This window comes from Trachemys scripta, chromosome 12 (assembly GCF_013100865.1).
Source record: "Trachemys scripta elegans isolate TJP31775 chromosome 12, CAS_Tse_1.0, whole genome shotgun sequence".
NCBI lineage: Eukaryota > Metazoa > Chordata > Testudines > Emydidae > Trachemys > Trachemys scripta.
The window spans coordinates 3,815,149-3,836,101 of NC_048309.1; the positions used below are offsets into that span (position 1 = coordinate 3,815,149).

General features: G+C 47.6%; 1 protein-coding gene across 4 annotated transcripts; it reads left to right on the top strand.

Moving 5' to 3' along the window:
* The first annotated feature begins 1,424 nt into the window (after positions 1–1,424).
* On the top strand, positions 1,425–20,793 carry TNFRSF6B (TNF receptor superfamily member 6b). 4 transcript variants are annotated; one of them, XM_034787473.1, is made up of 5 exons: positions 1,425–1,506; positions 7,983–8,164; positions 9,202–9,580; positions 11,684–11,881; positions 19,837–20,793. In XM_034787473.1, exons 2-5 carry the CDS (start codon positions 8,090–8,092, stop codon positions 20,118–20,120), a joined length of 936 nt encoding a protein of 311 aa, XP_034643364.1. In that variant the 5' UTR covers positions 1,425–1,506; positions 7,983–8,089; the 3' UTR covers positions 20,121–20,793. The 4 variants fall into 4 exon arrangements, with proteins under 4 accessions (XP_034643364.1, XP_034643365.1, XP_034643362.1 ...); XM_034787474.1 differs by lacking the exon at positions 1,425–1,506 and adding an exon at positions 3,181–3,384; XM_034787471.1 differs by lacking the exon at positions 1,425–1,506 and adding an exon at positions 4,929–5,178.
* The last annotated feature ends 160 nt before the right edge of the window (positions 20,794–20,953 follow it).

Genomic DNA, 20,953 nt, shown 5'->3' on the forward strand with positions numbered 1-20,953 from the left:
GATGATTATTGTGGGCAGAGTTATGATTTATTTATTTATTCGTATTACCATAGCCTGTGGGAACCCTGCCAGAGTGTTTCAGTCCCGTGATCTTACCAATAGATGGGTCTCTAGCTGGGTTCTGAATTAACACAGTTTATAGTACAAAAATAATTGGGTTGAAGTAATTGATTTACTGTACTCTTACCTTCCTAAAGGTTGGAGGTGAGGTGCGTGGGGGAAGAAGGTGCTGCTGTTCCGTGGATACAGAATTTCACTCTAGTAGTGTCAGTGTGGCAACTCTAATGAGCACTAAAGTCATAAAACAAAAATTAACTAGAATACTTTGGATTTAGCTGCGGGGCCAGAAGCCACTCACTGGTTAGCCTTACAAGGCTAGTATCGAAGTGCCAATTTTAAATGAACATCTGGACATCCATAATGCACGAGGCAGATGAGCCAATCATTTTCACTTAGCAAATTCAATGGCTTCATTCATCAGAATATCTGCAATAAAGGGTGTTAATGCAGATCTGTTTTTCATCTGAAATACTGGGAAATCAGGGGGAAATCTTCCAGGTAAACACTTGCACTTGTTTAGCCATTCAACAGTATTAGTGTATGACTGTTTACCATTTCAGCTTGTTCAGAGATTTGCAAATGTTTACACATCATCCAATCCCTTGCAACTTCCTGGAAATATCCTCAGTGAATGGGTAGCTAACAATGACAGACTGTGAAAATCCATTATATGTTAATAGAAATTATTTGGCCTTTTGGTTACCGGAGAATGAAGTGTGTTAAGTCGCCACAGAAACTAACAGGCAACCAGATATTCACAGCATCCCTCTCAAATCCCTGCTTTCCAGGGAAGTGGCTGCTACTTTCAAACTTTGACATTTGTAGCTTGTCTGCCTACTATATATACATATATAATTTAGTTTTAATAAAATGATTTAGATAAGTGCATATTGAGGAAGCAAATGCCTACCAGTCACCTGCTGACAGTGACTGAATTGAATGAGGTTGCAAATCATGCAGATTAATATTATCCAGATCATGCTTCCTAAAAATAACAGCAATAAAGCTAAAACCTCATTTGGAATACGGACCTGTAAAGGTCAGCCTGTTACTTCTCTATCATATGGTAGGAATTGCCAGACCAGACTAGACCTCGTTTCCAGCTAGTACAATATCGGCTCTCTGACAGTGGCCAGAATCAGATGCATTAGAGGGAATGTACAAAAAACCCTGCAGTAGTCACATGAAATAACCAGCTCAAGGATAGCAACCATTTAACCCCATCCGTAGAGGTTGGTTTATGCCCGGAAGGCTTCTATCCCTTCCAAACACTCGGTTATAGTTTTAATCCTGTCTGACTTCCACGCACATGTCCAATCCTTTTTCAAATTCTGGTAAAATTATAAAATTGATCTTTGACAGGTCCAGTGGCTGTAAGAACAAGGATTCAAATGTGGATTCACCCTTCAGAATGGGAGCAGAGCCAACACTGACCTAGAGTTGAAGGTATGATAGTTTTGTGTTTCCAACTAAAGATTAGTCCCATCTGCTCAGTCAGAGGAAATGCTCAGTGCAGGTCCTGCTTAATTCTAGTCGCGTGCAGGATACTCATGCAACAGCTGGTTCTTTGGAAAGGAAATTCCCACTTGTCTCCCCCATGTCTGACTCTCTGCTTTGCATTTTGTTTTAATAGGTTTTGCATTTGCTTTTCAAAACACATGGTACATGACTCTCCTTTGAAGGTTGTTGAATGCTAGTAATTGGGGGACCTGTTTGGATGGGAAACACTGTCTCTTCCTCGGGGGGGGAGGGGGGCACTACTGGGTCACTTGCAGTAATTGCTTTCATTAATCTATTGCCTGGGTGTGCAGGATTTTTTTTTAAAGGTGGTCAGAAGGAAGGCTATACAGTAACGTACACAGTGCGTACATTATATATACTGTGTGTGTTTATGGAAATAAAATATATAGTGAGAGCATGCGGGCTAAGGCATAGAACTGTATATATAGAATGTTACATTAATGTTGCACCTGTGTTAAATTATCAGTATCATGGATGGTGAGTAATTTGGACATGGGTGTTTGACCCTGCAGTCTTTCTTTGGGCAATGTTCTTGGGGAACCCATCACAAACGCCATCTCCTTCCGCTCCAAGTGCAAAGTGCATTTCTTTGACCTGCCTTCTGTAACCTGAATACACAGCAACATGAATATTTATTAAAGAAAGACGAGACCCTGCCAAAACGAGGCACTCCGCTGCACATGCTTCTCACACTGGGAAGAGGATGAGAGAACAAACATGCGACAGAAGTTAGTCATGTTGTTTAATACACACTAATGGAAAATGCTGAGATACTGTGGTGATTAGAACCTACTCAGGAGAGTTTTAATAAGAAATAGAGCTTTGAGCCTGTAAAGTGGAGTCTTATTTTGAAAAATGTCTAAAAATGGCAGCATGGTGTTTTCTATGTATTGTCTCAGTGATGTCTAGATAAATCTGTCCAGTTCGCAAGTAAAAAAGCAATTTTGGGGGGTCTAACTGTGCCAGCCCAGGCAGCTTAAGCTTCATTCTTTTTGGCTTGTGCATCGCCAGTAGTCACCTGCAACAGGAGTTTAGTTAACAATCCTGTTTATGTGCAAACCTGAATCGAATTCAGCTCCCTCTCCCATACTGCATCGGCTCTGCAGCGCGAACAACAATAAAAACTAGTAAAAGGCCAGCAGCTGAGTGGCAGAGTAAGCAGATGCTATTCTGCATAATCACTTTTCACTGTTAAACACCTTCAAGTTGAATTTGTGGCACCATCCCGAACGGTTTACAATGCAAATTAAATGAAGAGGTTTTATACTTGTGTTTGACGCAGGAGATGCTCAGAAATGCTTTGTCAATATCTAATGAGCACAATTGAACTTTTATTTACAAAACATCCTTGGAATGCCAGGAAAATAAGCAGAAGAACAATTCAGGCTTATGTGCCCGTAAGGTGTGTTGCTATAGGTGTGTGTCTGTGGGCAACAATTGCAAAATCAAAAGGGGAAAAATATTCCCCAGAAGATTCCCCAAGGTCAATGCAATGTGACATTGCGTGGCTTCGTACATAGCACGTTTTCTTTTCTCCTGTTTGTTGGAAGGAAATGGAAAAAAAGTATCATGAGTTTCCTGTTCTCCACCTAGCACAGTGCTATCAATTTCTGCTCTGCTTCTTTCACTCTCTAACACAAGATATACTTGTTTGTGGGGTAGGGGTCAGAGTGTAAGGAGATTAGAGGCAAGATACCAGCTTGGTCGGGGAGCAGTTCTGCCCCTATACTGAAGTGTATACTGAAGAGTAACTCCGCTCATGCTACTTCCATCGGGACTAGCGAAGAGAGGACAGAAGTACTTGTAAGTAAAGTAGGGCACAAGACAGAGCAGTGGGCGCTGGAGCACATTCATTGCCATGGAGTGCACAGAGGCTGTCTGCAGATGGACCACCAGGTTTGGCTGGATTGTGAGGGGTGATTAGGGTAGCATAGGTCAGAAATGAGAAGCAGCTGCTCTCTGAGGATTTCTGATGAGAATTAGACATGGGGCATTGATTCTCACAGGACCCGAGTTGGGGTGTTCTGCTTTGTGTTGCCACCCCCCACCCCAACACACACACTTAGAGAGGGATCATGTGCAGCCAGAGGGGATTAGCTGATGGACCCTGATGGGGGAAGATTTCCTAGACTGCAGGGCAGAGGAGAGGTCTATCCAGTGGATCAGTGTGGTTATCTGCTTTCCCCATGGATCCTTAGGAGCTACAGCGTCTGGCTAAGGAACATCACTACAGTATTTACATGTTGACTTTCTCTCCTTATATTGGACACCCAGGGAAGGTTCGGTTACTATAGAAAAGCCACGGCAAGTAAACGCTTTACTATTATCTTTGAAGGTGGTCAGTCTAGTGGTCAATCATGGCTCTTATATGAGGGGAATGCATAGCTGTGGCCAGGGTCTGAGAACGCTTGGTACCTGCTCCTGTGAGTTTTGACCTGAGGAGCAGTTTGCTAGATCTATAGAGGGGGACAATGCAGTAGCACCTTGCAAAGTGAAACTCTATGGAGTGCCTGAGGTAGTTTTTTCTCTGCAAGATTCCTCACCTTCCCCTAATAATGACCATGGCAGTGATCTTTGTGGCTTGTGATGCTGTGCTGGGATCTTATGACGTTGGGGAATGGGGCATATTTAGCTACTGATGATGCAGGCAACAAATATGTAAGTGACAAAAAGATTCCCTGACTGGGAAGTTATTGAACATTTACAGCTAGGGAAGAGAATGTATAGAGGGGGAATTTCCCTGCCTTCCCCCTGGTAAATCAATTACTGATGTGTCAGGGTAAAATGTGTAATACTCAAACCGGAGCGTGCAGATGGGACATGTGCAAAATTTCAGATCTCATTTGTTTCCTGGACAAATATTCAAGGCAAATACACACGTGTGCGCACGCACACAGTTTTGATTCAAATACAGTACATACAAAACTGCCAGGACATAGCGATTAATTATTGTTAGAAAATTCTAACCCATGCCCCAGTGTGCATGGGAAAGTGGAGCCAAGCTTTCGAGTAACAGTTTTTGTTTTTTTAATTGTGTTTTGGCAAAAGAAGAAAATATTCCCCTAAAAAGGAAGCAGCTAAGTTGGGCGGCTTTCTGGATGTCTCTTAGAACTGTGTGGGTTCAGTTTTGATCCAGTCCTCTGTGAGTGGGAGTTTTGCCATTGACTTCACTGGGAACAGGACCAGACTCCCAGGGAAAGAGAGAAGTCCTGATTTTTCCAAAGTGCCTAATGATTCTGGGGCCTTCAAGGGGTGGGGTGGGGGGAACAACCTGTGACACCTTACAGGGGCCTGATTTTCAGAAAGGGCTGAGCTCCCAAGCACTTTCACCTGCAGTTAAATACAGCCCCAAGCCCCACAGCAGGGACAGGCTGAAAAGGGGGAGGTGACCCCCTTTCTGGAGCTGCCTAGTGCCTATTTAGAGCCCCCTTCCAGGGGGGAGTTTCCAGGAGGAGCCAAGGGAGGTGCTGCTGACTAATGAAAGGGGCGGCTGCCTGATCCCCTGCTGGTCACCCCGTACTGCGGACCTCACTGGGGGACCCCGTCACCTCTGCTGGGTGCCTTTCCCCAGCCAAGGGAGGTGCAGCGGCTTCCCAGGTAAGGGGCACGTGTCCCCTCCACCCGGTGCTGCCCGGCCGCTCTGCGCGGCGTCCCGGCAGCGGCTGGAGACCGGCCCGGCCCCGATCCCTGGCGGGGAGAGAGCTGGCACCCCGGGGCGCTGCGCCTGGCGCAGGGAGGAGAACCTGCCGCCCGGCCCGGCCCTGGCCGGAGGGAACCCAGGCAGCCGGCGGAGGCTGGGTCCTGTGCGGTCACTGCAGCCCCGCTCCCGCGGACTGCCCCGGGCTGGCGGCTGATGATTCATCGCAGCCCCGTCGTTCTTACGCAAGAGGCGATTCCAGGCCTTGCGGTAGGGGCAGGGCTTGGCTCGGCTCGGCGGCGTTATAAAGTGCCGGGGTAGGTGGCCGGGGAGGCAGAGACCGCCGGGGCAGCAGCTGTGAGCACCAGCGCTCGGCCCGGTAAGGAGGGGAAAGGCAGCCGGGGGGGGGGGGGTGTGAGGTGTGGTGTGGGGTGTGGCTGTGTATACCTGTGTGTGAGAACTCGCTTTATTAAGCCGGGCTTCCGTTTTTCAGGGTTTATTCATTCCATTTGGGGGACCAGGTGTGTGTGTTAGCCATTTTTTTTGAGTTTTTAGGTAGCTGTCCAGCAATCAGAGGTGTTTCGGGACTTTCTCTTTGTCTACGCTACCGCAGTGAGCGTGTGTGTTACTCGTTACACTAGCACCCTGTGAAGCGTAAGCTCTTCGTCCCATTCCGTGGGAATGGCTTTAGCCCCGCTCTGGTTCAAACTCTTCTGTTAAAGCACACTAGGGACACTTTAGTGCACACCAGCAGGGTTGACCGGGATTAATTATGCGCAAGACATTAGTGTGCTTTAGAAATCATACCCCTGTAATGCGCACTAGTGCTCTCTGAAGACAAACCCTTAGATACAAGTAACCATTTCCAGTGATTTTCTGCTGTTTATTGGGGAAACACAATTTTATTTATTTTTGTAATGGGGTGTTATCGCAGTATTTATCAGTGAAAAGCTAAAATCAGAAGCCCTAGAAATACAAGACAGGATAGAAAGTAAGGTTTGCATGAGTCTTGTTTGTTTGTTTCAGAATTTTGTACTCTTGTGTGATTAGGACTGATTTTTATGTGTGTGTGTCATATATGTCTGTGTATCATATATAATCATGTGTATATGCAAACTGTGTGTATGCGTGTGTCTAGAGAGAGAAGTATAGATATAGCAGACTGATTTTTCAGAGGGAGTTGGAAGCTATCAGCACCTTTGCAAACCAGGTTGATGAAATGTGTGTGATGTTCTCCTTGACTTTCAAGGCTCCTAAGTCATGTCGTTAAATAGGGTAACATTTTCAAGTGTCCTTTTTTCCCCAGTAAATTGTAAGAGCTTTAATATGTAATTACAAACTTTATAAAGCAGATGGTTTTAAGCTGATAGACCAGTCTACTTGCCTGGCAGCTTGTTCTAGTTTTTCTGGTAGAAATTTGTATGTATCAGTCTCAGAATTACTGCATTGTGCTTCTCAAATATTCAGTTAGACCCTTGATAAAAATCCATATCACTTTTGCATAGACTTTTTTACTGAAGGCTCAGAGTCAATATTTAAACTGTGGTAGCTCAACTATTTCTTTTTAAAATACTGAATGAAATCAGGTCATAGGGTAACAATCATCATGTTAGTCACCACCACGGGGTTAACCCAGGATCTCTGGAGCTGAGGCCAGACTTCCAACAGCTTGAGCTAAAGGACTACGTCCCTGGTTGGTAGCTGTAGCAGACATCCTCTGTGGATCAGGCACAGAAGGGGATGCGAAACGTACACTGAGCAGTGGGCAACAATAGCATAGGGGATAATTGTTTACCAAATGTCATGCAATTATACCCGTGCAAAAGGAAGATCATTTCATTCTTTGCTCCCTCCGTCTCTCATCTTTATGCCGGTCTTGACTTTGCCAGCTCCTAGATACACATAACTTCCTCGTGTTAAATGTTTCGAAGGCCACCTTCTGAGTAAAGAATTCTTTGACTTTTGTGTCTGACTCCCTATTGCTCTCTCTAATCCAGATCTTCTCAGAAAACTTGTCTGACAGTTTCCTTCTCACATCTCCCTTTGTCTGTGAATCCACCTGCTGCACATCTCCAGACTCAAGAGAATTAAACTTTACCTAGATCTCTGCTCTGCCTAAACTCTTATCCATGTATCATTTCCTCAATGTGGCTACTGCAATATCCTCTTCTATGTTCTCTTTATATGCATAGGGGCCCATAACGACCAAATGACTAACTCCAGTAAGTGGAGTCATATAGTCTAAGACAGTTCAAAATTGCCCACTCTGAGGCATTTTCTGGAGGTCCCTGGGATATGCTCTAGGAACCTCATTCTGAGTGGATTGAGGTGACTTTCTTTTCACACTCCCTGTCTCCAAGTCCCTTCCCTTCCTTAATACCCCACCTGTACTACACAATGGCCCAGTGTTGCATAACTGATATTGCAATCACGGTTAACATTCTTGCGTTCCAGAGCAACCTGTGAATATTGGAATTGTGCCCCCAACTCTGGGGCTGATTGAATATTACTGTCGAGATCACAATAAAGAGGAACTCTGCTTATTTAGGCTGGATCATTTAAAATCCTAGCCAGGAGTGAGAGATCTCAGCCTTTGGTGAGCGGCTGTAACTCTTGTTCTTCTTGGACTTCTTCAGCAACACTTCAGACACACCAGGATTCAAACAGTGCATCACATCTGTGTAGTGATATTGACAGCATCCTGGATAAGAGCTGTCCACTAATAATTCGTGCTCTTTACTGTGTCTCTCTCTGAATGCAACAGAGCTGGAACTTTAGCAGAAATTAGCATCACTGCATCCCAGGAGAAGAGAAGCAGCACAGAAATCAATTAGGGCCCAATCCAAGCATCTGAAGACGTCTCCAAATACCATGAGTTCTAATACTAATACCATCCACAGTGCTATGCGGTCCAACCACACACTGAATGTGAGACATTCATCCAAGGTAACAAACTGTTTGCTCTTGATGTTGGTCTAATGTATTTTTAACGGGAAGGGGGGAACCAAAGAAGGCTCTGTGGCTCTCCAGGCCTTTAGTGAAGCCCCCCTTGTTTCTCAAAGGGTTTTAAATTTGTATGAAAATGTTAGTGTCTGTGTTTTATGGAAAACTCCCGCTCCACACACCCGGGGCCTTCAGTCCTTAGTCAGAACCTCATGTTCTAAAAGGCTCTAAATTGTAATTTTGTCACATCTTAACATCCAACTCCATTTCTTTTCTTTTAAACCTGGCAGGGTGTTGGTAAATTTCAGGAAGTTAGTTAAATCACTCTGATCCTCTTTGAGGGTTCTGTATCTGAGTGTCTTTGTTTTCTGCTTTTCGTGGGGCTCCTGTCTGGTAAAATTCCCTACATCACTGCAAGCCGGGGAAAACCTGTAATCCCAAAGCAGCTCTATTCACTCGAACATTGCACTTCTGTATTGGGTCTGCTAAGGACTACATCCTCGCCCCATTGAAGTCAATGGCAAAACTCCCTTTCGGACCAGCGTGGGGCGCTAACGAAGGATACGGAGAACATATACTTGTTCAGGGGTCTCCGTGAATTTGGCTGCTCGAATAGGTCCTTGTCTGCAGTGTGCTATACAAGACACAACATGGAAAGGCCCTGCCCCGAAGGGCTGAGAGCCAGCAGGGACAAGAGGGCTCGTGCTGGGGAGCCCAGAGGGAGGAGGAATGAAGGGGATTTTTAAAATTGGTTTCAATCCCTTCTTGTGGGCATGGCAAGAAGCAGACACTTGGGGTGGGCAGAAGTGGTGGGTTAGAGAGTCAGGATGGGGGAGGCGCATTCCATGCCTATGGGGCAGCATAGAAAGGCGAGTGGGAGGAGGAGATAGATGGGGCAGATAAGAGTGTGATCCAGAATGGTTTCTCATGGCCCAGTGGTAATCATGAGGCCCTTCTGGTACCCAGCTGCTGTAATTGTGATGCCCCTCTGCAAGAGGGCAAGTGAAAGTCTGATAGTTCTTTGTGTCTTTTTACACTAGTGGATGGTTGGTGCTATTGTGCTTTTCCTGGCTGTGCCTATCTCCAGCACCACTCCCACCTACCCATGGAGAGACCCCGTGACTAACAACAAGGTGGTGTGCCATCAGTGCCCGCCAGGAACCTATGTGGCACAGCACTGCACCAGAGACAAACCCACAGTGTGCGCCCCATGTCCAGATCTGCACTACACGCAGTACTGGAACTACCTGGAGAAATGCCGATACTGCAACGTCATCTGCGGAGAGCTGCAGGTCGAGCTGCATCCGTGCAACTCCACCCACAACAGAGTATGCCAGTGTCAGCATGGCTACTACTCTGAGTCCGAGTTCTGCATCGAGCATGCCAAGTGTCCTTCCGGGTCTGGAGTAGTAAAGCTGGGTATGTATTGCAGCTGGAGTACTGAGGCAAGGGGTGTAGAGCTGTGTCTAAGGGCCTTATTATATTCTCATGCTATTACTGTCCTGTCAGAATCCAGGAGACACCTGTTAAATAGCAGTAGTGGATAATCTGACATTATGCGTGTGTATTTTCTCACCATATATATGTGCACCGCTGCCCTCTGTTGGATGGGATGTCAGATCCGCTCAAGTGAGTGAGAGAATGTCGCCATCTAGTGGCTACGTCCTCTGAACGAGCAAGATTCTACTACTGTTGTCCAAGTATAAATATTTCAACGGTTCCTGCTAATTTGACTATAATCTCTTGTGGGCACCCAGGGCTGAAGGCAATAAGGCATGTGGGCAAGGAAGGTTCATTGTGAGGACCAGAAGAGGTTTGCTTGGTGTCTCAGTACTGGGATGGCACTGACAAATTAACTTAGCCATGGGGCTGCTTTCTGGAATCCTTATTTGGTGATTTTGAAAGCATATATTAAAGATGGGAAAGGGGCAAATGAAAATAAGACTGATAACCCTCCCACCCCACCCAAAAAAGCAGGTATATAACGAAGAGCATTTAAGGGTGACTCAGAAGCCGAGCTCAGGATGACACATGGATTACTGAAGGATATTAGGGAGTTTTTATTTTTTCCTTAGCACAGCTCTGTCTAGTTTTTAAATTACCCCCTTCCCTGTGGTATTTGAGGGCTATCCAGAATTACAACATGCACACAAAGATGTATTTCTCTCTCTGTCTATCTTTTTCCCTCCCCGCTCCAGTCATCAAGGACTGGCCTCTATTTATTTTGGTTTTAAGCCGCAGTTTTCTAGTAGGCAGGCTCGGTCTAGCAGTGTGTTTTGCCTCCTACTCTGAAGAAATTGTGGTTTGTTTCCCTGTCAGTCTCCATGAATGCATTCCAGATTTATAGGCCAGTCACCGGGAAAGCCCTGTCTTCTGCGCACATGAGTCTCATGCGGGAGGTTAATGGCTTGTTCCCATGGAATATGACTATTGTGAGATGCCATGTTTAGGCAGTGTGAGCTAGGTGCCCAGGTCATTTAGGCCAGTTCCATGTAGGTTGAATTTGACCAGGTGCTCAGATGACAGTGATGAGGGCCATATAAGTAGAATGGGGGGCAGTTGAAGGGAGTGAAACTGTGGGGTGATGGGCTCCTTCATTCTGCACCAGCTGTACCTTTTTTTAAGGTTAGTGATTTCGTACCAAGCATGCTACCTTCCTACCCGGGGAATGACAGTAACGAAGCCCAGAAGTCATGAATGCGAACCACAGTGAGGTGCAGGCAGGCTTCTCGATATAACTGGAAAGGACATTTATTTTTCACGTTTGCTACTACTTGGGTATCCAGAAATAGAGAGGAATCTGGGCGCACACCAAGGTGGTGGGCTGACGTTACAGAGATGGCAAGTTCTTCAAAGGGCTTTGTAGCACGATGCGGGCTGCATGCTTTGGAGCAGTGACTCCTGAGATCAGAGAGTCGGCCGTTCGTTTCATGTGCAGGGCTCGTCAGCTTCCGAAAAGGCGGAGTGCTCTGTCCCGTGTGTGGTTTCTCTTGGCGTGCTGGCTGCTCTCTTATTATTTGATTTTCTGCCTTGTTTGTTTATGATCATCAACACGCGAGTCGGTGTTCCCAACCTAGCTGGCTGGGGTCCCAGCATTGGGCTGTCTTGCAGCCAAATCCTAAGTTTGGTAACTGCTCGTCCTCCTTGAAGGCTGGGGACTGGGCCAGGGCAGGGCCCCTTCTTTGATCCTGTGAATGATGTGTACACAGAGCCTAATCTCTCTCTGACATCCCCTTATGCCCAAAGGGAACTCAGAGCATTACCAGATGCAGACTTAGGGCCAGATTCACCATTGCTTTTCACCTTGAGCACTCATTTTCACCAGTGCACAGTGGGTGCCAGACATCGGGTAGTGGCTTGCGCTCACTTTACACTGGTGCAAATGACTATATAGGCACAAGACAACGGCGAACCGGGCCATCTTCTTTTACCGTGCTCCCTAAGGGGCCATTATCCCAAACACAATGGACGTGTACTGCAGGTACTTCACTGCTCAGACTCTTTCTGTGCCCCGTTTTGCAGGTACTCCCCATCAGAACACAAAATGTGAGACGTGCCCCCAGGGGTTCTTCTCGTCCTCCAGCTCCAGCACAGAGCCGTGCAAGGCGCACCAGAGCTGCTCGCAGCAGGGAAAGGAGACTAATGTCGTAGGAAACCAGTTCCATGACACCCTGTGCACCACCTGCAGGATGTTCAAGGGAAACGGCACCCAGGACTCAGGTGAGGAGTCAGGTCTCCTTGGGATGGAATAGCATTAGCGAACGTAGAGTGGGGGATTATTCAGGTCTGCCTGGATGCGGCGGGGGAGGGGAACGCATGCGCTAGAATCATGTTGTTAACCGAGCTGGAGTGAAACTTTCTGGTGCAGCTTGTTCTACCCCAATGTATAGGATTGGTTCCAGTGGAATTTTATAAGTACAAAACTGGTTTTAATTAAACTACAAAAAGGACAAACTAATCCCCCCGAATTCACTGAAAGCTTGGCTAAGATCATCTTAGACAGGGTCCCCTGGCACCTTCTCAAGCCATTGTCTCTTTCAATTAATGGCACTTTCCTTGGCTTGTCCCTGCCCCTGTTTTCCTCCCATCCCGATCTCTCAGTCTAGCTGTCAGGAAGATCTCCTTGTTGGCACCTTTTCCTTTTTGCTGATCTCCTGTCCCCAGATATTGCCTGCATCAGGGCACAAGGCATGTCAGAGTCAGCTTGTTACCTACCTATACCTATCTCCTAGAACTGGAAGGGACCCCGAAAGGTCATTGAGTCCCCTGCTTTCACTAGCAGGACCAAATACTGATTTTGCCCCAGATCCCTAAGTGGCCCCCTCAAGGATTGAACTCACAACCCTGGGTTTAGCAGGCCAATGCTCAAACCAATGAGCTATCCCTCCCCCCTGTAGATGTTATTATGTACTGTCTGAAGTGGTAGTGAGAACATGTTGTTCTGAAGTATCTAGCACTGTCCTTCTGGCAGCCCAAGACACACAGCACTGAATCGTGGAGGAAACTGGAACTAGATCAGGAATCCGCAGCAGGTGCAGAAGTGGTGTGCCGCAGACAGGCAGCTCGTGCTGCCTTTCCCGACTGTAGCCCCCAGTCTCTATTTTTAGCTTGTTTAAATTTTGGTTTCACTTCGTTAGTGACTCCTTCCCATTTAACCTTCATTCTCAAACCGACCCACTGAGGCAGATTGCCATGGACCTGTGCCAGGCAGTCACTGCACTGGGCAGGAATGAAGACAATGGATTTGCTCCCACGTTGTAGTGAATCTGTCCCTTTGGCTTCCATGAGACTGTATTGGTGTAACAGAGGGCAGAATCTGGCCTCTGTGTCTTCCACAAACAATAGCTTCCCTTTGCCCAGCATGCAGCAGAAGGGATGCGTCCCCCAGCAAATGTGGCAGAAGGAATCTCTTGTTTTTCATCCCCCCGGAGACCCTCTCCCTGGTCAATATTCTTCTCTCCTCATCAAGAATGTGATGCAATGGAATTTCAGTAAATTCCAGTCAGAGCAGAGGTTGGTAATTCTATAAATGGAATCTTGGCTCACGCCCCATTCTTTGAGTCAGCCTTTTCCCAAAGGGGCGATGGTAGCAGCTGAGATGTTCATTATCACTTGCTTCTTTTCCAATCTGTCATCAGCACGTGCCCTTCTTTCGTTCAGCATCAGCAACTGGCTCTGAACCCTGCCCTGGGGTTGTTTATATACACACACACATCTCTTGAGCAACAGTGCACTTGCAAAACGGGAAACTTATGAATGGAGGGATATTTTTAACTCCCAATTTGCAAGTGTTCTTACTCAGCAGCGTAGCGTGTGTGTACTATGCCTGTGTATGTCTCTATGTACATAGCTACAGATACACACAGGCACGTCAGTAATTGTATACAAATACAAACTCTGTAGATAGGCTTCAATTTTCTGCTGATGTAAACAGACGTGACTCCGGGACCGGATTAGCTTTCCTCTGGGCCTGGGGTTATTAGACTTTGTGTGGCCCCTGCATACAAGTCTTTTTCCTGGGAGTAGGGTTACCATTCGTCCGGATTTCCCCGGACATGTCCGGCTTTTTTCAGTTAAAAATAGCATCCAGGGGGAATTTGTCAATGTCCGGACTTCCCCCGCCCCCCATGCAGAGCGTGCGGGGCTTACAGGGCAGCCGGCCGGATGGTGCCACTCGCACGGGCTCCGGCAGCCAGAGCCCTTCCTCCACTTCCCCCTCCTCTCCCCTGCAACTTGAGACTACTCCCCTCCTCTCCCTCCCTCCCCCCGCCCTGCATTCACAGATCGCCGGCCGTCCCCTCGGCCTCCGGCAGTCTGGAGCTCCAACCCTGCTCCCCTCCCCCGCTGCCGAGCGCGCTGCTCTGCAGCACAGTAAGGGGGCCGGGGGTCAGAGAAGCGGCAGGGAGGTTTGGGGGGGGGGGGTAGTCAAGAGACAGGGAGCAGGGGGAGGGTTGGATGGGTCAGGAGTTCAGGGGGGGGGCTGTCTGGGGTTGGGGGTGTAAGGTTTTGGGCAGTCAGAGTACAGGTGGGGGGGTCTCAGGAGGGGGCAGTTAGGGGACAAGGCACAGGGAGGCTTAGGTAGGGGGTGGGGTTCTGGAGGGCAGTTAGGAGCAGGGGTCCCAGGAGGGGGCAGTCAGGGGACAAGGAGCGGGGGGGGTGTTTGGGAGTTCTGGGGGGGCTGTCAGGGGGCAGGAGTGGGGAGAGGGATCGGAGCAGTCAGGGGACAGGGAGCAGAGGGGTTTAGATGGGTCGGGAGTTTTGGCGGGGGGGCTGTCCGGGGGTGGGGAGTGGTTGGATGGGGCGTGGGAGTCCCAGGGGTCTGTCTGGGGGTGTGGATAAGGGTTGGGGCAGTCAGGGGACAGGTAGGGGGTAGAGTCCTAGGGGGCCAGTTAGGATGTGGGGAAGGTCTCAGGAAGGGGCAGTCAGGGAACAAGGAGCAGGAAGGCTTAGGTAGGGGGTGGAGTCCTGGGGGGCAGTTAGGGGCAGGGGTCCCAGGAGGGGGCAATCACGGGGACAAGGAGTGGGGGGGAGGGTTGGGGATTCTGAAGGGGCAGGAAGTGGGAGGGAGTGGAAGGGGCAGGGGCGGGGCTAGGGCAGGACAGGGGCGGGGCTCCTCACGTCCTCTTTTTTGATTGTTGAAATATGGTAACCCTACCTGGGAGGGAGTTTGGTGCAGAAGCGAACTGGGGTGCAGGAGGGGGTGCGGGGTCTGCGAGGGAGTTTGATGCAGGAGGGTGCTGGAACAGGGGATTGGGGTGCAGAAGGGGGATTTTAACCAGGGGCAGGGGATTGGGATGCAGGAGGGGATGTGAGGTCCAGGAGGGAGTTTGGGTACAGGAGGGGGCTCCGGGCTTGTGAAGAGTGTTGGCGTGCAGGAAAGCATGAGGGGTGTGGGAACTGGGAGGGAGTTTGGTGCAGGAGTGGGCTCCGGGCAGGGGATTGGGGCACGGTCTGGGAGGGAGTTTGGTGCAGAAGTGGGCTCTNCTCCGGGCTGGGGCAGGGATTGGGGCACGGTCTGGGAGGGAGTTTGGTGCAGAAGTGGACTCTGGGCTGGGGCAGGGGATTGGGGTGCAGGAGGGGGATTCTGATCTGGGGCAGGGGATTGGGGTGCAGGAGGGGGTGTGGGAACTGGGAGGGAGTTTGGTGCAGGAGTGGGCTCCGGGCTGGGGCAGGGGATTGGGGTGCAGGAGGGGATGTGGGGTCCAGGAGGGAGTTTGGGTACAGGTGGGGGATTCTAACCAGGGGCAGGGGATTGGGGTGCAGGAGGGGATGTGGGGTCCAGGAGGGAGTTTGGGTGCAGGTGGGGGATTCTAACCAGGGCCAGGGAATGTGGGGTGCAGGAGGGGATGTGGGGTCCAGGAGGAAGTTTGGGTACAGGTGGGGGATTCTAACCAGGGGCAGGGGATTTGGGGTGCAGGAGGGGATGTGGGGTCCAGGAGGGCGTTTGGGTACAGGTGGGGGATTCTAACCGGGGGCAGGGGATTGAGGTGCAGGAGGGGGTGAGAGGTGCAGGCTTCGTCCGGGAGGTGCTTACCACAGGCAGCTCCCGGCCGGTGGCACAGCAGGGCTCAGCCTGCCTGCCTCCCTGCCATGGCCCCACGCCGCTCCTGGAAGTGGCTGGCCGCTGGCATGTCTCTGCGTGCCCCTGGGGGGAGGGGGACAGCATGTCTCTGTGCGCTGCCCACGCCCACAAGCGCCACCCCCATAGCTCCCAATGGCAGGAGCTGTGGGAATGGTGCTGGGGGCAGGGGCAGCACGTGGAGCCTCCTTTCCCCTCCCCCCCACCAGGGGCTGCAGAGACCTGCCAGCAGCCAACCACTTCTGGGAGCAGCGTGGGGCCAGGACAGGCAGCCTGAGAGCCCCAGAGATTGCTCCTGTGATTTATTTTTGCGGGGCCTCTCTTGAGCCCGGGTCCCGGGCTGCAGCCACAAAAGCCCCTTCCTTAATCCAGGTCTGGGCACTGCTACGTTTTGGGAGCGTTTGGGTCCTGATCTCTTGGGTCCATCTCTGTTGTGAGCTTCTGGCCTGCAGTACGTCATATAGGATCAGGCCCAAATTCACTCTGTGCATTTACACAGGGGATGAATGTGGCCCTTTAGGGTAAGCCCAGCGTTACTGGGACTCGCGTCAGCTGACCCGTGTTAGGAAGCCTGGGCTTGAGTATCTACATTGTATTTTAACCCTAGGTTAAGACTTTTCTAACATGTGTTCGAACCTAGGGCTCTGACGTCCACACTGCAGGGCATAGACCCAAATCAAAGTAACCATATCCCAGAGTCACTAGTGCCCCCCACAAATGTGGCACCTTTGGCCCTAGGAATGTGGGTCCAACATTGACCAATGAGGTACCTTCCCTCTGTCTTTCCCCCCCATTTTCTATCTGGGTCCTTTACCTGAGCACTTAATTTTAATGAGGCAAGTGCCATTTCTTCAACCCATGAGAGCTGAGTGTTGGACTGATTTTCGGTTTACTGGCTGAACTGAAAAATAAAAAAAAAAAAAATTTGGTTTGTTTTGAACTAGGGCTGTCGACTAATCACAGTTAACTCATGTGATTAACTCAAAAAAATGAATTGAGATTAAAAAAAATAATCGCGATTAATCGCACCGTTAAACACTAGAATACCAATTGAAATTGATTAAATATTTTGGATGTTTTTCTACATTTTCATATATATTGTATTCTGTGTTGTAATTGAAATCAAAGTGTATATTATTCTTGATTACAAATATTTGCACTGTAAAAATGACAAACAAAAGAAACAGTATTTTTCTATTCACCTCATGCAAGTACTATAGTGCAATCTGTGTCCTGAAAGTGCAATTTACAAATGTAGATTTTTTTTTGTTATGTAACTGCACTCAAAACCAAAACAATGTAAAACGTCAGAGCCTACAAGTCCACTCAGTCCTACTTGTTTGTCTGAGCGATTGGCTGAACAAGAAGTAGGACTGAGTGGACTTGCAAGCTCTAAAATTTTACATTGTTTTATTTTTGAATGCAATTTTTTATACATAATTCTACATTTGTAAGTTCAACTTTCACGATAAAGAGATTGCACTACAATACTTGTATGAGGTGAATTAAAAATACTATTTCGTTTATCATTTTTACAGTACAAATACTTGTAATCAAAAATAAATATAAAGTGAGCACTGTGCACTTTGTTTTCTGTGCTGTAATTGAAATCAATATATTTGAATATGTAGAAAACATCCAAAAATATTTAAATAAATGGTATTCTATTTTTGTTTAACAGTGAGATTAATCGTGATTAATTTTTTTAATCGCTTGACAGCCCTATTTTGAACCAAAATGGAAATTGTTCATTTTTCCTCCTGCTGAAACAAAAACTAAATTGTTTTGGGTTGAACAAAACAGAAAATGTGGAAATGGCAGAGGTGCTTAATGATGATTGTGTTTTGGTTTTCACCAAGAAGGTCGGTGGCGATTGGACGTCTAACATAGTGAATACCAGTGAAAATGAGGTAGGATCAAAAGTTAAAATAGGGAAAGAACAAGTTAAAAATGACTTAGACGCGTTAGATGTCTTCAAGTCACCAGGGCCTGATGACACGCATCCTAGAATACTCAAGGAGCTGACTGAGGAGATATCTGAGCCATTAGTGATTATCTTCTAAAAGTCATGGAAGACGGGAGAGATTCCAGAGGACTGGAAAAGGCAAATATAGTGCCAATATATAAAGAGGGGAAATAAGGACAACCTGGGGAATTACAGACCCATCATCTTAACTTCTGCACCTGGAAAGATAATGGATCAAATAATTAAGCAATAAATTTGTAAACACCTAGAAGATAAGGTGCTAAGTGACTGTCAGCAGCATGGATGTGTCCAGAACAAATCTTATCAAACCAACCTGATAGCTTGTGGATAGGGGGAAGCGGTAGACGTGGTATATCTTGACTTTAGTAAAGCTTTTGATACTCATAAACAAACTAGGGAAATGCAACCTAGATGGAGCTACTATAAGGTGGGTGCACAGCTGGTTGGAAAACCATTCCCAGAGAGTAGTTATCAGTGGTTTACAGTCACGTTGGAAGGGCATAACAAGTGGGATTCCACAGGGATAAGTTCTGGGTCCGGTTCTGTTCAGTATCTTCATCAAAGATTTAGATAATGGCATAAAGAGTACACTTATAAAGTTTGCGGACGATACCAAGCCGGGAGGGGTTGCATGTGCTTTGGATGATAGGATTATAATTCAGAATGATCTGGAGAAATGGTCTGAAGTAAATAGGATGAAATTAAATAAGGACAAATGCAAAGTGCTCCACTTAGGAAGGAACAATCAGTTGCACATACAAAATGGGCAATGACTGCCTAGGAAGGAGTACTGTGGAAAGGGATCTGGGGATCAGAGTGGATCAAAGGCTAAATACGAGTCAGCAGTGTAACGCTGTTCCAAAAAAAAGCAAACATCATTCTGGGATGTATTAGCAGGAGTGTTGAAAGCAAAACACAAAAGTAATTTTTCCACTCTACTCCGCGCTGATTAGGCCTCAACTGGAGTATTATGTGCAGTTCTGGGCACCACATTTCAGGAAACGTGGACAAATTGGAGAAAGTCCAGAGACGGGCAATAAAAATGATTAAAGGTCTAGAAAACATGACCTATGAGGGAAGATTGAAAAAATTGGGTTTGTTTATCTGGAAAAGAGAAGACTGAGGGTGGACATGATGATGGTTTTCAAGTACGTATTACAAGGAAGAGGGAGAAGAATTGTTCTTAACCTCTGTGGATAGGACAAGAAGCAATGGGCTTAAATTGCAGCAAGGGCAGTTTAGGTTGAACATTAGGAAAAACTTCCTAACTGTCAGGGTGGTTAAGCACTGGAATAAATTGCCTGGGGAGGTTGTGGAATCTCCATCATTGTAGATTTTTAAGAGCAGGTTAGACAAACACCTGTCAGGAATGGTCTAGATAATACTTAGTCCGGCCGTGAGTGCAGGGGACTGGACTAGATGACCTCTCGAGGTCCCTTCCAGTCCTATGATTCTATGATTCTAAACATGTTCTCCCAGCTCTATGCATGACCCATCAATCCAGCAACTCACACGGGCAATCAATATTCTCTCCTCAGCTAGTTTGATTTACGGTAAACAAATCTGCATAATTCAGGTGCTTTCATGCAGGCTGGAGCCAATAATCACATGCTAGGTCAGTGCACTAGTGTGCCCCTGCTTTGCACATGCGCTGCAGTGTTTGTGTGTGCACACGTGCACAAGCAAATTGGCCACACAGATCTCTCTCTAGCCGTGTGCGCACACACAGGGATTGTCACTTGTATATCTGGGCCCAAGATGTGTACATAGCCAAGGTCTGAAAATCAGGCTCTATATGCAGCAGGCCTTGTGCAAGAATCAGTAGGACAAATACATCCGTGGAAGCCATGGGATGAGACCAGCCGGTATAAGACTGGACAAATGTCAGGGTCAAATTTTAGACTGTCTAATTTGAACAGTATTTCTTTAAGAGCTTGGGCTGTGCTTCTGGGTCTGACAGCTGGTTGACTGCCCACTTGGGTCTCAGCTGCTGACCTCATGTCGTGAGCCTGTCCAGTTGCACTAGGGTTTTTCTCCTAGTTCTGATGGGGTTTGCTCTTTCATCCCTGCGCTCTAAACCTCACGCTGGTTTTCTCCTCCCCACTCTAGGGAATGAGGACTGCAAACAAGCAGTGATCGATTTTGTGGTTTACCAGAACATCTCGGTGAGAAAGCTGAAGCGCCTCCAGCAAATCCTCGAGCGGCACCAAAAGGGGATCATCCACAAGGACACCAGGCCTGCCTTTCAGGAAAAGTTCCACACGTATCTCACCAAATTGAAGAAGGATCACTTGGAGCTCATCAAAGTGCTGCTGAATGCGCTCCGGGCAGCGAAGCTGTATACCGTGGAAGAGATGGTGCGGAAACGTTTCTCCTTGGAGTTAGAAAATTAACAGAACTGTTTAGGGTTTTCGTTGTTTTTGGTTTTTGTCTAGCTTGATTAATTTATTAACTTTCTACAAACTAACTTGAGGTGCACCTTGGAGAAGATGAATGGTGGGTAGAGAACGGTGAGTCTCTGACTCATTCCTGATCCTCTCCATTCTGACAGCTGACCACTGTCCCAGTGTGTGTGCACTGTCTGTCTAACGTGGCCGCAGGTGAGGTCTGTAATGCAGTCTGTGCCTCGGCTAGCGGAACTTCACTGCAAGTGGAGCTGGATGAGAATTCTGGGAGAAACTTGCACTTTGACTTTTAACCTCTCTGGGGAGGAGGAGTAGATGTTGTTCTTACTTTATCAGAAACAAAATGCATAACATTCCAGGGAGAGCACGCCCTATCTCTTGACTGCACAAGAGTCCCTGTTGCCCTTCCTTGGGCCACTGTGCAGAGTTTAATTTTAAAGTGCACCATATTTTTAAAACGATATTCAAATGTTTCCAGGGGGTGGCTGCCTTTCACCTTCCAACGTTAAATTTCTTTCAAAGAGGGGTTTATCAGTGAGAGGTGAGTCCACAATAAGATGCCCCTGGGGTCACTGGTTACAGCCTCTTTTAAATGTATTTCTACAGTGCCTTGTTTTGTACAGTTTGTCATGTTTGTTTGATACAGAGAAATCCAAAGATGACATTTGCCTCAGACTCCACGTTCTCTTCATCTGGCTCTGTCTTGGAATGCCCGATTTATGCGCACACACGTACCATGACTGCAAACCCTAATCCTTGTCTGCACCAAGAGGTTGTGTCCATTTCAGCCACCGACGCAAACCCCTGGCATAGGACATGTA